Genomic DNA, 13149 nt, shown 5'->3' on the forward strand with positions numbered 1-13149 from the left:
TTTATTGTTTATATGAAATTTGAGGATCAGTTTACAATATTGTAGTTTGGAATATCTAAAGCTAAATTGATCAAATAATTGAATATGTAGATGTACATATAAAAAATATCAAATTTGGATAATTTGATTTGAAAAGTGAGAGTGATTTTGATAAATTAAAAATATGATCTTATCCCATTTAAATATCAACAGTTTCTACATTCAATTACTGAATAAGTATACATTTTCATGTTTCACTAGATTTTGGTAATCGAATATCTATCCTAGACACGCGAAACTTTATAGAGAATACTCACAATTTTTCATATTTGTAGAATGTAACATTTAATTCTTTATAATATATTATATTATATAAATTTATAAATAAAATAGTATAAATAAATATTTAATATGATAATTATTAATCATTATTTGATATAAATTTTTTAATTTTTGTATATTTTTAATTTTTAACTATTTAAATATTTTATAATTAACATTAATTATTAATTTTGAATTTAAGAAGCTTTGAAATATTATGTATCAAATTGATGCAATTTTTAATTAATTCAACTTTTAGAATTATATAATAAATTTTTAATTAATTAAGTTTTAAAATAGTTTATAAATATTATAAATAATTATTAATTATAAAAGTATGAAAAATTACTATAAATGCTATATTTGACAAATAAATGATGTTATTCAATTAAAATTAATAAAATCTTAATTAATAATCGTCTACTTTTATTGTTAAAAAGATAGTTACATGGAAAATCACAATTGAATACAAAAATCTTTTTCAGATGGAATATTCTGTTACACGATAAGTAGTAAAGGAAAATCGATTCATAAGTTAAGCTCATTCATAGGAAGCAAACTTGTAACCCTATTTAAGCCTTAAAAACGTTCGTGTTCATAAAAATTTTTATCCACGTCGAACAAAAGAGAAAATGTTTCAGTATGCATAATAATAGGATATGACATGATAATACAAAAGATTATATTTATAATTAATTAAATTAAATTAATTTAATTAATTATTATGTAATAGTGGAAAAAAATTATTTTCTGTGGAATATTAAAATTTTTATTAAAAATTTGAATTTGATCAATAAATCTTTAGATTATTCAAAAATTAATATTAAGATTGACAATAAAATTAATTAATATCCTAATTTCCAATTAATCTATAATTTCTAATTGATTTCATTTAATTTCTAATTCTTCTTTTTAAGAGTAATTTAATTATGTTTAATTTAATTTAATTTTATTTATAATTTTTTTTTAATTTATCATTTTTTTTTTACAAATATGAGAATATTAAAATGAATATTGGACTATCTTTAAAATTATAATATAGAATATTATTTAATCCCTTTAATCTTCGTTGTTTCATAGAATCATAAGCATGAAAAATCATCCATCTTTTCCTTTTGTCTTCCCTTTTTATACTTCGCAGCTATAAAAGCATGATGTCATTTTTATTTATTTTTTTCATTGCTCATTCTTTCAGATTCAAAATTTTCAAAATGCGATAGAAATTTTTAGTTTAATTTTTTTCATTTATTTTATTCATCAATTAAATAAATACTAAAATAATAAGGCTATTTAATATTTTTTGTGAAAAAAAATAAAAAAACATAAAAAATATAATTAAAAACGATACTATGAATTTTCAGAATGCAATTTGATTAATTTCACTTTTTTTAAAGATTTCATCGTTAAAAAAAAATAAAGAAAAATGAAAATTGAAATATAATATAATATTTATGATATAATTTTTTCTATAATTTTAATATTCATAAACATTTTTAAAAATATGACATAAAAAAATAAAGAGTCAGAGAGAGCAATTCCATGGTGTCCATTGCTCAACGGAATGGAACTTATCGACCAAATATCGGCTCACGGGACTTCAGTTTGTGAACACTTCGCCGGGCATAACGGTGAAGAGCATCCTCGAATTATTATCTAGAGGCCAACGCTCAACTTGAAGTGGGACTTCGGCTTTATTTCCGCGAAAGTAGTTCGGCCTGGTTACATCTTAAAACTTTAGCAGTCTTTGCTAGGAAAAGACTACTTTTTATCGAGATGAAAAATACGGTGAATATCGAGCAAAACGATTCACTGTCGAACGATCTAAATGAGTCAAATTTACGTGACGATCGAAACGAAATATCGCCTATATTGACTTTTGAAAACGGCTCAGATTTATCGATATTGAACAGTTCTTATCAAATTCCGGATATACCAAAGAAATATATTGAACCGATAATCCTCGATATATCGCTACCGTATGTAAGTATTTCTATCATATTCTAAGTAAACAGACAAAATATAGAATAAATTTTATATTTTAGGATTTTATTTTTTTTTCTATTTATCATTATTGGGAAGGACGAGCATCCGAAGAATTTCTTATGTTGTTATTTTCTTCCTTTATTCTGTATATTTCTTCTTTTATAATTCGTAAAACTTTATATATTATATTCATTGTTGGTAAAGAAGATTTTTTTCAAATGTTTCATAAATGATAGAATATCTGTATTACACTTACGAGAAATTAAATATTCTTGTATTAAAATATATGTTTTGAAATCGTTATCTTAAAGATATATTGCAACGTCAAGAATATAATATTTATATTTTTAAATTAAATTAAAACACATTGTATAGTTTTTGAAAAAAATGATAAAATTGTATTCAATTAATATTGTCTGCGCCAAGTTATGCGCCAAAAACTATAAATAAAGAGAGTAAATAATAGAAAAAGGATAGAGATAGGATAAAATTTGAGGAATCAGCGCCATCTCTAGAGTGCCGCAAATTAAACACAAAAGTAGACAAAGAAAACGAATGTTGAAAGAAAGACAGAGTTAGAACAATAATTGATTATTAGCGTCATCTCTTGAGTATTAAAGACAACCTATGGTAAGGTAGAGTAAGAAATGACAGTTAATTTTTATCTTATTTCTGTTTTTTTCTCAATATTTTTTCTAGATTTATATTTAATTTGCGATACTCTGAGATAGCATAAATCCTCAATTTTTATCTTTTCTATTTCTATTCTTTTTCTGTTATTTATATATGTCTATACTTATGATCGTGTCATATGCAACGAAAAGAAAAAAATTATTATTGCTAATAATAACATATTTTTATTGTTTATACCTTTATATCATAAAGAATAATTAATATTAAATAATTAAAAACTCTGATTTTTTACATTATGTTTAATTCTTTTTTTCTTTGATTATTTATAACTGTATTAATTTATTATTAAAATTTTAAAGATAATATATTTTGATATATTATAATAATTTTTATGATATATTTATAAAAAATTTGTTTCCAGATTCCCGTTTATGTACATTTAAAAACGTATGATTTAAAACCTCTCGAAAAGCCTCCAACACCATCTATTTTATCTGAGTTACGATTAAGATGTCAGTAAGTAAATGCAATCAAATCTTTAATAATAAAATATTCTAATTAATATAATATAATTAATATAAAAGAAATATTTTAAAAATTTTAGAGATGACAATCAATCAACCGAAAGAATAAATCAAACTGGTTGGAAAAATGAAACCGCGGCAAAGTGAAAGAAGTTTGAAATTGTAATAAAATCTAAGCAATTATTTTATTAATATATAGTTTTAAACATACAATTTTTATTTCTATATAATATAAATTTTCTGCTATGATTTTTAACTATAAAAATAAAAAATTTATAAACTTTTAATATTGTAGTTTTGATTTTAGATTTATTCCAATATTATTTTCTTTAATTTAATTTTTGAAACAAGTAATAAGCAAAACTTCTAAGCTTATTTTAATTAATTATTTTAAAATATACTTTATATAATTTATATACCCTTCTATCTAGTTTCTACTCAATGACAATAGAGTTGTGAATGATGCTTTACAAAATGTATGAAGTAGGAAATTGTTACGATTAGGTTATATTTAAAGTACCTATCTTTCAAATAAATGACGATATATTATAATTAATCGCAGTAGTGTTTAATATTGTGACAGATGTAATTATAACATGCGACAATGAAGAAATTCAACGAATTATTCACAATTTGTTTCTTGTTGCATTATTTCTATAGCGTTTGTATAACTCATTTGCTCATAAATGTCAAAAATCAGGTATATATTTTTATTTAGCAGTTATTATATGAAATATTATAATGAAAAATCAAAATAAATATTACAATTGTGCTATATAATGAAAATTTGTGATATAATTTATCAATTAAAAATTCATTTCGATAATCTAATTGCAATTAAAATTTAATAAAATAGAATTTAAAGATAAATAATAGCAATTTAAAGATAAATGCATTATTTATATATCGCTGCTTTACAGGGTGGTGATATTTTGTTAGAAACAATTTCTTCCAATGTTACTGAAGATGTTATTACTCTAGAATTTCAATGTTCAGATGGCACATTGGTAACACAACTTATTGATTTCAAAAATGTAATTCATTATTTTGAAATTCTATAATTTCTCTTCATATTATATAAATAAAAATAAAACATGTTTCTTAGGAAGTGCAAATAATAAAAGCCTTAGTTTTGGGTGAAGAAGAACGTGGTCAGAATCAATATCAAGTTTTATGTTTTGTTAATCATTTTTTTAAAGTGGATTTCATATCTTCTGATGCAATGTCTAAACTAAGGCAAAAAAATCCAGGCACTGTACGTGTTGCAGAGGAAGATAAGGGTCATGTAAATTATACTATGGACTTATTCTTAGATGTATCTGAATCTAAAGATATCTCTAAGCACATTGCAACTCTTTGTGGAGAAGCAGCTGGATCTGCTTATACTAGAAATGAAGATATAAAACAATGGATTCAAAGGCCTGGTGAGTTTTATTGACGCATGAATGAAGATCTTTAAAATAAGATAAGATTTAAATTTAATTTATCAGATTTTTTTATTTTTTAATTTATTAGGTTCATCTGAACTTTCATTGATGGCAGCTGTATATAACTTTAGCACAAATTCTTTGACACAACAAGGTACAAATGATTCAAGATCTCTATTTGTAACAAGATGTGCAGATACATCAAATATGTGGGCACCTTGTACATGTTCATTAGAGTTATGTATTGGATGGTATCCATGTGGTTTAAAATTTTGCAAAGGCAAAAGTGATGGTAAAAAAGCAGCTACTCCATATAAATGTGGCATTAAAACATGTAAAAAATGTTTTATATTCTCATATTATTCTAAGATGAAGCAGAATTGTTTATGGGATGAATGACATATAAGAACACTGTAGATATATAGGTAATTTATAAAAAGTTAAACTTTTTTAGAGCATGAGAAAATATTATTTTCTTAATTTATCATTTTTATATTAACAAAAATATAATTCAAATTTTTTTTTTCAATTTTTTCTTATTTAATATTAAATGCTTGTAAATGTAAACATCTGTGACAAATAGTACTATTGTTTTAAGATTTATAATTTCATTTTATTATATATATATATATAAAATTATTATAGTACATTTTTATCAGATATATAGTAATTTTTTTATCTTTTGTAAGAAAATTTTCTCTTTTAAATTTGTAATATTTTCTTCATGATGCATTTAAGAAAAATTAGAGAATAATTTAAAATCAATCATTATAAAACTTTTAGATCTACTCTGTTTATTGATGAAGTTTCTGATGCCATATATAATTCTCTACTTATAGTAAATACTAATATGAGATGAACAAATCAATTTAAATAGACAAGTATTAATATTATATTTGCAGAACTTGTCAATATCATTGATGTGCTTTTAAAGTGCCAGTGTTTTTCTATACAGATGCACGATGGGTATCGACGATTCCATTAATTACGAAAGCAGAGTGAGGAAAATCCTTGGTACATGTACTAGAATGTCAACAGACTTTTAGATTAGATGAATTCTTACTTTTATAGATTGTACTGAATGGATGCATTTGTAACACTAATATTTGTATTTTATTAAAATAACGAATTAAGAACTTTATAAAAAAAAAAAATAAAATATAAAAAATAAGAAAAAAAAATTATTGAAGAAGAAAAAATGAAACTAATTCTAAAAGATTTTTTATATATCTTATTATATGAAAATTATTTAATTATTTATTACTTATCATATATCATACATTCCTAAATTAATATTCTCGTGTATTTATCAAGAAGGTAATCATTCCTAATCTTATACTATAATGTGTCTTACAAAGTACATACTATTTAACATATGTACATTGTCACAGATGTGCGTATTAGTATTATAAATTCATGTACTTTCTCACAAAGCAACATTGTTATTGTATAATGAAAGGCGTATCATTGTTCGAGTATAAATTCGAACATTGTTTCTTTAATTATTCATTGCCGTTTAAACTTGCGGCAATAAGTATTTATATATACATATTAATATATTAGGATAATATCAGTTACAAATAATCCATTCAGGATAACGTGATGGTTGCACGTTTAATTTACACACGTATAGTATCATGATATATTATTAACGATATTTAATACGCGCAATTTTTTTCTTAAATTATTAAAGATATGAAAGAATTGTTTTTGAATTTATAATACATATGAAAAAATATAATATTAGGTTAGAATTTTTTATACTCGTTTCGTTATTTTGATATTTTTTTAACTAACAATATAGATAAAATGATATAAAATTTTATAATTTTTTTTAAAAATATGTTACAAACAATTCTTGCCTAATTATCAAATGAATTAACTCATATTACTAACAACTTTATTATATTTTTAATAATTTATAAAAAATGATTACGCGTATTTACTTAAACAATAAACGCACGGGTGTCTGTACAGAATTTTATACATGATTTGTAAAGCTGCCATTTACATAAGTTAGGTAGTTTCGATTGTACATAATGCAAAAGAGAAAAAGCTGACACAGATATAAGCAATGAAAAATTAAGTACGTGACAATGAATTAGATTTCTGTATATAAAGGATATTTGTTAATAACTGAAACGTACAGTTCATAGTATATATATATACATATAATATATGAAATAATCGATGAATGAAATGTTGTTGATTTGTATAAGAAATAAGAATTCACTATTTGTACAAAACGTTTGCTTGGCATTTAAATGAGAGAGATAAAAAAAAAAACGAGAGTATACGTTTCATAGCAAACCACTATAAACAAGACTGCAATATCTGTCCAATTTAATAATAAACATATTATATATACACGTTGCAATTCTCCGTGCTTCCTCACTGACAAAATCGTATTTAAATTTTCTAGTGTAAGTAAAAAAGATAAACAAAAATGGGAAATATACTGTGTACACATATTGCACATACTTACGCCTGTAATCGAATATTTATGAAACTTGTAAGCGTTAAACGGCACACACGTATCGTACCTCGCTCACGTTTGTATCATTGTATTAGTTCCATACTATACTTCACTAAGAATAAGAGAAACGAAGAAAAAGAAATGTATCACTTTATTCGTTAAGAACGAACTTCATACGTGTGAGTCAATGATATAACTCGATTAAGTAATTCGAACGTGAACTGTGTAACCGGTTAGTTTGTAAACAGCAATATAAATTTGTACATTGTGTATATACGTATCTACAATCTATAGGGTGACTCATAAGAAAAATGGATCAAATGAATAATTCTTTTTTTTTTAATCTTATTGAAAATTTGAAAAATATAAATATACATTTTAAAAATATTTCAAAGAAATGAAATTTTTTTTCAATTTTTAAAACAATTAAATACGATATTATATTCGATATAAAATTTCATTTTATTAATTTTGGAAATTAAAAATAATCGATTTAAAAAAAAAATTTGGTTCATCATTTTTTTGTGAATCATCCTGTATATTTATTATTAGTTATTAAATATGGTATAGACAGATTGCAAAATATTCGAGATGTTATATTATCATTAGTATATCGACAATTATATGTCATTTAACGTGCACGATGGAAAAAAAAAAAAGCAGAAAAAAAAGGAGAAACATAAAAAGAAATCCACATGAATAACGTGAAGATTAATTATTAAGTGTATAATTTAAATTAAGGAAAAAATTTTCAAACTATTGTTCCTGTTTGAAAAAAATTCTTACATCATGTGTTAACCTTTCTTTCTCTTTTTCTCTCTCAAATAATGAAAGCACTGATCTATTATGACTAACTTGCGAACATTGTGCGGTCTTAACTTTGGTTAATATGGTGGGGGGGGGGGGGCAGGTTAGGAAACGAGAAAAGGAAGGAGATAACTAATAGAATTTAAACGTTTTTCTATCAACACTTCGAATTGGAACTTAATAATGTTACTCACCGTGTATGATTTCAATTTTACATAATAACATTGTAACTTATACATATATTTTTTATATATATATTTAATAAAAAGAACGAATAAATAAACATTGCGTTTAATTTTGATTGTTCTTGATAGATATTCAGTATCTTGCAGTAATATTTATATTATAACAATAACAAATTTTTCAATAACGAGGACGTTACAGGTATCTTGTTTGCTCTATTTCTTTTCTTATTCATCAATATTATTTTCATATTTTGAAAAGAAGAACTTATTATACGTTTTACAAATTAGATTATAATAATATTATAATAATATTTTTCCTTCCATAATAGTAAATATATATATATTTAAGAAAAATATCGAAAATATAATAAATAATTTTTTCGAAAAAGAGATAAATTAAAGAGTATTTAAAGATAAATGAAACGCCCTATTTTTTAAACATGTATAATATTTTTATAATAGCTATACGCATATCTTTGTTTTAATTCTTCAATGACTATCTATTAGTGAAATTAATTTAATAATAATAAATGTACACGAAAAATTCATGAATGTTTTTGATAATTCTTTCTATTAAGTACGATACAATAATCAATATAATAATTTAGTTTACTCTCCCCAACATTCTTTATATTCATTACCTAAATACCATATGTCGCACTTACGCAAAGTGTGTATTCAAAATCGAGGATCGAGCGATAAAATATCCACGTTTATTGCCACGCTACACATAGGTATCATCGTATTCTATATAGAGTATTAAAAACTATGGAAGTAGAAGCTTATGTGAGTAAAAAAAAAAAAATAAAATAAAATAAAAACAGAAAAAAAAAAAATGTTTCGCTACGTTTATAATACATATACAGCGAGAATTTTGTTCAGTCATCTGAAACAGAGAAAAGTAAGGAGATCGTGCTTATACACATGTAAAAATCGCTAACGAGGAGGCTTAGAGAAAAAAAAAAAAATCTCGTACACTTATTAAAAACAAGGTACCTTATAATATCGTCTTTTTTTTCCTTTTAAATAAGTATAATAAGTTTCACAGAAGATTCTAAATTATCACCATAAAAAAATATATATATAATATATATGTATATATATATATACATATACATATATATTATACACTTGTTCAAAAGTCTTACGACATTAATTTCTAATAAAATTTTAATATTAACAATTTGCTTTTTTATTAGAAAAATAAAAAAAAATTGTTTCCATTGATTATACTTTTTGAATCAATTAATATAGTTTCTTAATAAATATCTTAAGACTTTTGAGTGAGAGTTATATACAGGCTGTTTCATGCAGTTGGATCCGATCATAGTTTTGAAATAGCAAAAGATAGAAAAATATTTCATTGGATAAAAATTGAACGATCATGTTTCGATGATTTCGTAATCATTTTCATTTTTTTTTTAAATTAATATATTTTTTTGTCTCATCAATGCTTACTTTCATTTTCTATAAAAAAAAAAAATAATAAGATAATTTTAGATCGAAAATTTATTAATTTAAAAAAATGAATTATTTTGAAAATTTTGCAAATTTTAATTAAAATATTTTTTGAAAGGATTAATTATTTTTAGATACAATTTATTTAATATTTTTTTTATAGAAAATAAATAGCGTCGAATAAAATTCATTTATATATAATGTGCATATAATAGATTTATAATAGATATATATTACATTTATATATTTTATATGATATAATAATTATATATGTATAATACATTGTATATGAAAAAAAAAATGCATTATTTAAAATTAATTAATTTTTTCCTTCGAAATTTTCATTTATCTCTTACCGTTTCAGGGTGATGAACTTTGCCTATCCGAAGTTATCTGAAACACTCTGTATATATATCTCTTTTTCATTTATATATTAAGTATCCCAATTTTTTGAAATATGCGTCATAAATAGAATGACTAAATTGTTACGCTAAGAAAAAAAAAAAAAAAAAAAAAAAAAATGGACTTCGTTTCCGTAATCACAAATGAATACACGAGAAACGATGTAATTCTATCCTTTTTTTTTTCTTAAGTAGCTTGCCACTGAAACCAGGATCGATCGCTACGAGAAACCGATACGTCATTTAATTCGCTACGAAAAAATTAAATTCGATCTATTTCCGACGGTGAAATATGCAGGTATGCTCTAAATATACAGTGCCATGCTGTACCATGAGTGCACAGGTGGATAAAAATAGCTCAACAATAATGCCGTTGATCTTCAACGATTCTGTCACAACGTTATCTTAATTCATCGGTGATCGTACATAAATTAAATAAAATGAAATTACATTAAATCTCTATAAATCTGTAAGGATTAAATTAAATCGTTTTTTGAAAGTTTAAAAATAATAATATCTTAGATTTTTTTTTTTTATATATTTTATATCATATCACGTTTTTTGATCACGTAAAAAAAATCCCTTCGAATGCATGTAAAGAGATTCGATGTTTTGATCGATTTATTCAAAATAAACCGTCTATTTCAATTAAATAAAAAGTTAACGAGGTATAATTGCGAAAATTTAAAATAAAAAATATGAGGTAGCAAGGAATCGATATATATATATATATAAAACAAATTTTTTATAATACATTTATAAAACATTGGTATGTATTAAAAAATATAAGTGATAAAGTTGATAAAGAATAATCAAATGGTTTTATTGCATATTCGATAGTTGAGACCTAACCTATACACAGCATATAATATTCTCATATATTTTTAATTTAAAAATAAATAATTCTTTAATTTTTAATTAATTTATGTTTTTATATCACTAATATAAATAAAAATATTGATCTTTCTGGTTAATAGAAAAATATTAATAAGTTAAAATTGAATTTTATATTAATTAGGTGTTTATACACCGATTTTTAAATATCGAAGCGTAAAGGTTAGATTCTCAACTAATAACTAAATAGCAGTTAAGCAATGATAAAATGATTAAACAACAAAAATATCCATGAAAAAATGCTTTTGAAAGTGTTGCGTACTATTTGGCTCGCTAAACGAAACCCGGAGAGTCAAGAATGCTTCCTACTTTATTTTCGTTACCTCAAATCAGACACGTTGACAGTTGCCAGGTCGTTTGTAACAAATAACAATTGTTCCTAACGCAAACATGTTCAAATTATTGTGTTCCATACTTTCTCTTCTATTAGTTCATCTAACCTCTTTTCGAAGAAGAAAATAGAAATTCACAGATATATGTAAACGTAACGTCTTCTTAATATTGCTCATTGAAAATAGAAATACTAAATATGCTAAAATTAATTTGCTACCAATTCCTTGCGACCTTTAATTAACGTTATCAAGAGCATTAGCACCGGAAAATTGTGTATACAAAAATGTGTATAAGCACCGGATTCTTCGTAGACGCTAGCACCTAACTTCTTCTCTACAGCCATAAGGGATAAACCGTCTGTTTCAAAAAGATTTAGATCATTTTACCGTATAATTCTAATATTTTCTCTAAAGTCGAAGATTGTTTAGCATAGTAGACACCACAAGTATTAAATATTCAAAGGCACTTTTGCTTTTTAAAATAACCAATATTTCTTCTTTCATATCCCTTGTACATTTGGAATGTACATTGATGAACAAAACTTTGAAATTATATAGTTCTATAAAGAATTCAAGAATTTAAAAAAAAGTTAGATTAGAATTCTGATAATTAAATAGGATTTTCCTTACCTTATAGAAGAGTCACAACTTAACAGAAGTTAGAAAATACTACTCTAACATAATATTTTACAGAATCCAAAATTGTTTTGAAATAGAAAGAAATTCTATTATCTTCTTTAGAGAATTTTTTCCAAAAATCTATGGGATTTATTTTTTTTTTATCCATATTTATAGCATTATTTATTAATCAAAAGAAAAAAAAACTAACAAAAAATTCAATTATCGCTGTGTGATAAACATTACCACTTATTTCTTCCTTCCTGCTGCAACACAGTAAGGTTCATCCTTCCCCAACTTCAAGTAACCAATATTTGCGACATCTACTATGACAATAACCGCACGACCATCTTCCACATCGATCAGACCTATAATCAACATCAAGGTCTTCGTAAAATCAAAACTAGAACGGCGAATATCAAATATATCTCAGTGTTTTTCTAGACATCTCCCATTTATCCGAAACACTAGCTACTGTAACAAGTTTTGCGCACATCTGCAAGTATTACACTGAAATCATCATCCGCCTTGGATACATGCTCGATATTCTGCGGCTGTTGAGCCTGTTGAGCCTGCTGAGGCTGTTGCTGTTGCTGCTGCTGCTGCTGCTGTTGCTGATGCTCCGGATATTTTGCCACGTCCATAGCCTGATGATACTGTTCCATCCCGTGAGCAATACCCACGTTTGAACAACGAGCATCCTTTGCCTGATCATCAACTGAGATGCACTGAGAGTTCGACATGTCTAGCTGAGTCTGTTGAGGTGTATAGTAACGCAGATCACTGGCGTAATTGTGATTGCTGTCGAGTAGATTCTGCGAGGTGAGGCTGGTGTGTGCTACGCTTGTAGGATGGGAATACTTGAAGTACTTCTCCAATTGCAAAGTCTGTTGCTGTTCATCCTCCGCTGTTGTGCCCATCGCGGCCTCCATATGACCCAGAATTGGATGCTGTTGACCGGCGCTGGTCCCCTCCGTTTGATATTCCTGATGATGAGTCATTTGGTATCGGTGGGATACACCTGAAAATAAATCCATCATGGAGAAGAATGCTCTAATAAAAGGGAGATATTCAAAGGAGTGAATTTTAGAAATGATAGAGTTGATAAAGA

The 13149-nt window shown here is 24.8% G+C and overlaps 3 protein-coding genes across 6 annotated transcripts in view; 2 read left to right on the plus strand and 1 right to left on the minus strand.

The window, feature by feature from the left end:
• The first annotated feature begins 1780 nt into the window (after positions 1-1780).
• LOC102655057 lies at positions 1781-3640 on the plus strand. The gene is made up of 3 exons (XM_026442534.1): positions 1781-2280; positions 3338-3432; positions 3521-3640. Exons 1-3 carry the CDS (start codon positions 2074-2076, stop codon positions 3585-3587), a joined length of 369 nt encoding a protein of 122 aa, XP_026298319.1. The 5' UTR covers positions 1781-2073; the 3' UTR covers positions 3588-3640.
• A 248-nt stretch (positions 3641-3888) lies between these two features.
• On the plus strand, positions 3889-5273 carry LOC412523 (out at first protein). The gene is made up of 4 exons (XM_016917891.2): positions 3889-4140; positions 4361-4474; positions 4546-4864; positions 4956-5273. The coding sequence occupies exons 1-4, from the start codon at positions 4045-4047 to the stop codon at positions 5264-5266; spliced, it is 840 nt and encodes a 279-aa protein (XP_016773380.1). The 5' UTR covers positions 3889-4044; the 3' UTR covers positions 5267-5273.
• Positions 5274-12208: 6935 nt separating this feature from the next.
• LOC726298 (putative transcription factor SOX-15) overlaps positions 12209-13149 on the minus strand; it is a 51755-nt gene continuing 50814 nt past the window's right edge. For 3 of the 4 annotated variants that reach the window (XM_026441716.1, XM_026441713.1, XM_006562778.3), the window contains exon 9: positions 12209-13059. In XM_026441716.1, the coding sequence (XP_026297501.1) occupies positions 12506-13059 (554 nt within the window). In that variant the 3' untranslated portion in view covers positions 12209-12505. The remainder of the gene's footprint in view (positions 13060-13149) is intronic. The other variant, XM_026441721.1, reaches the window with a different exon arrangement.

This window comes from Apis mellifera, linkage group LG1, assembly GCF_003254395.2.
Source record: "Apis mellifera strain DH4 linkage group LG1, Amel_HAv3.1, whole genome shotgun sequence".
NCBI classification, from domain to species: domain Eukaryota; kingdom Metazoa; phylum Arthropoda; class Insecta; order Hymenoptera; family Apidae; genus Apis; species Apis mellifera.

Excerpts from the sequence above, each read along its gene's own strand:
- LOC412523 (XM_016917891.2), top strand. The coding sequence starts at position 4,045 with ATGAAGAAATTCAACGAATTATTCACAATTTGTTTCTTGTTGCATTAT. Across the intron at positions 4,141-4,360 it reads TCATAAATGTCAAAAATCAG|GGTGGTGATATTTTGTTAGA; the intron begins GTATATATTTTT and ends GCTGCTTTACAG. Across the intron at positions 4,475-4,545 it reads AACTTATTGATTTCAAAAAT|GAAGTGCAAATAATAAAAGC; the intron begins GTAATTCATTAT and ends CATGTTTCTTAG.
- LOC102655057 (XM_026442534.1), top strand. The coding sequence starts at position 2,074 with ATGAAAAATACGGTGAATATCGAGCAAAACGATTCACTGTCGAACGAT. Across the intron at positions 2,281-3,337 it reads TCGATATATCGCTACCGTAT|ATTCCCGTTTATGTACATTT; the intron begins GTAAGTATTTCT and ends ATTTGTTTCCAG. Across the intron at positions 3,433-3,520 it reads GAGTTACGATTAAGATGTCA|AGATGACAATCAATCAACCG; the intron begins GTAAGTAAATGC and ends TAAAAATTTTAG.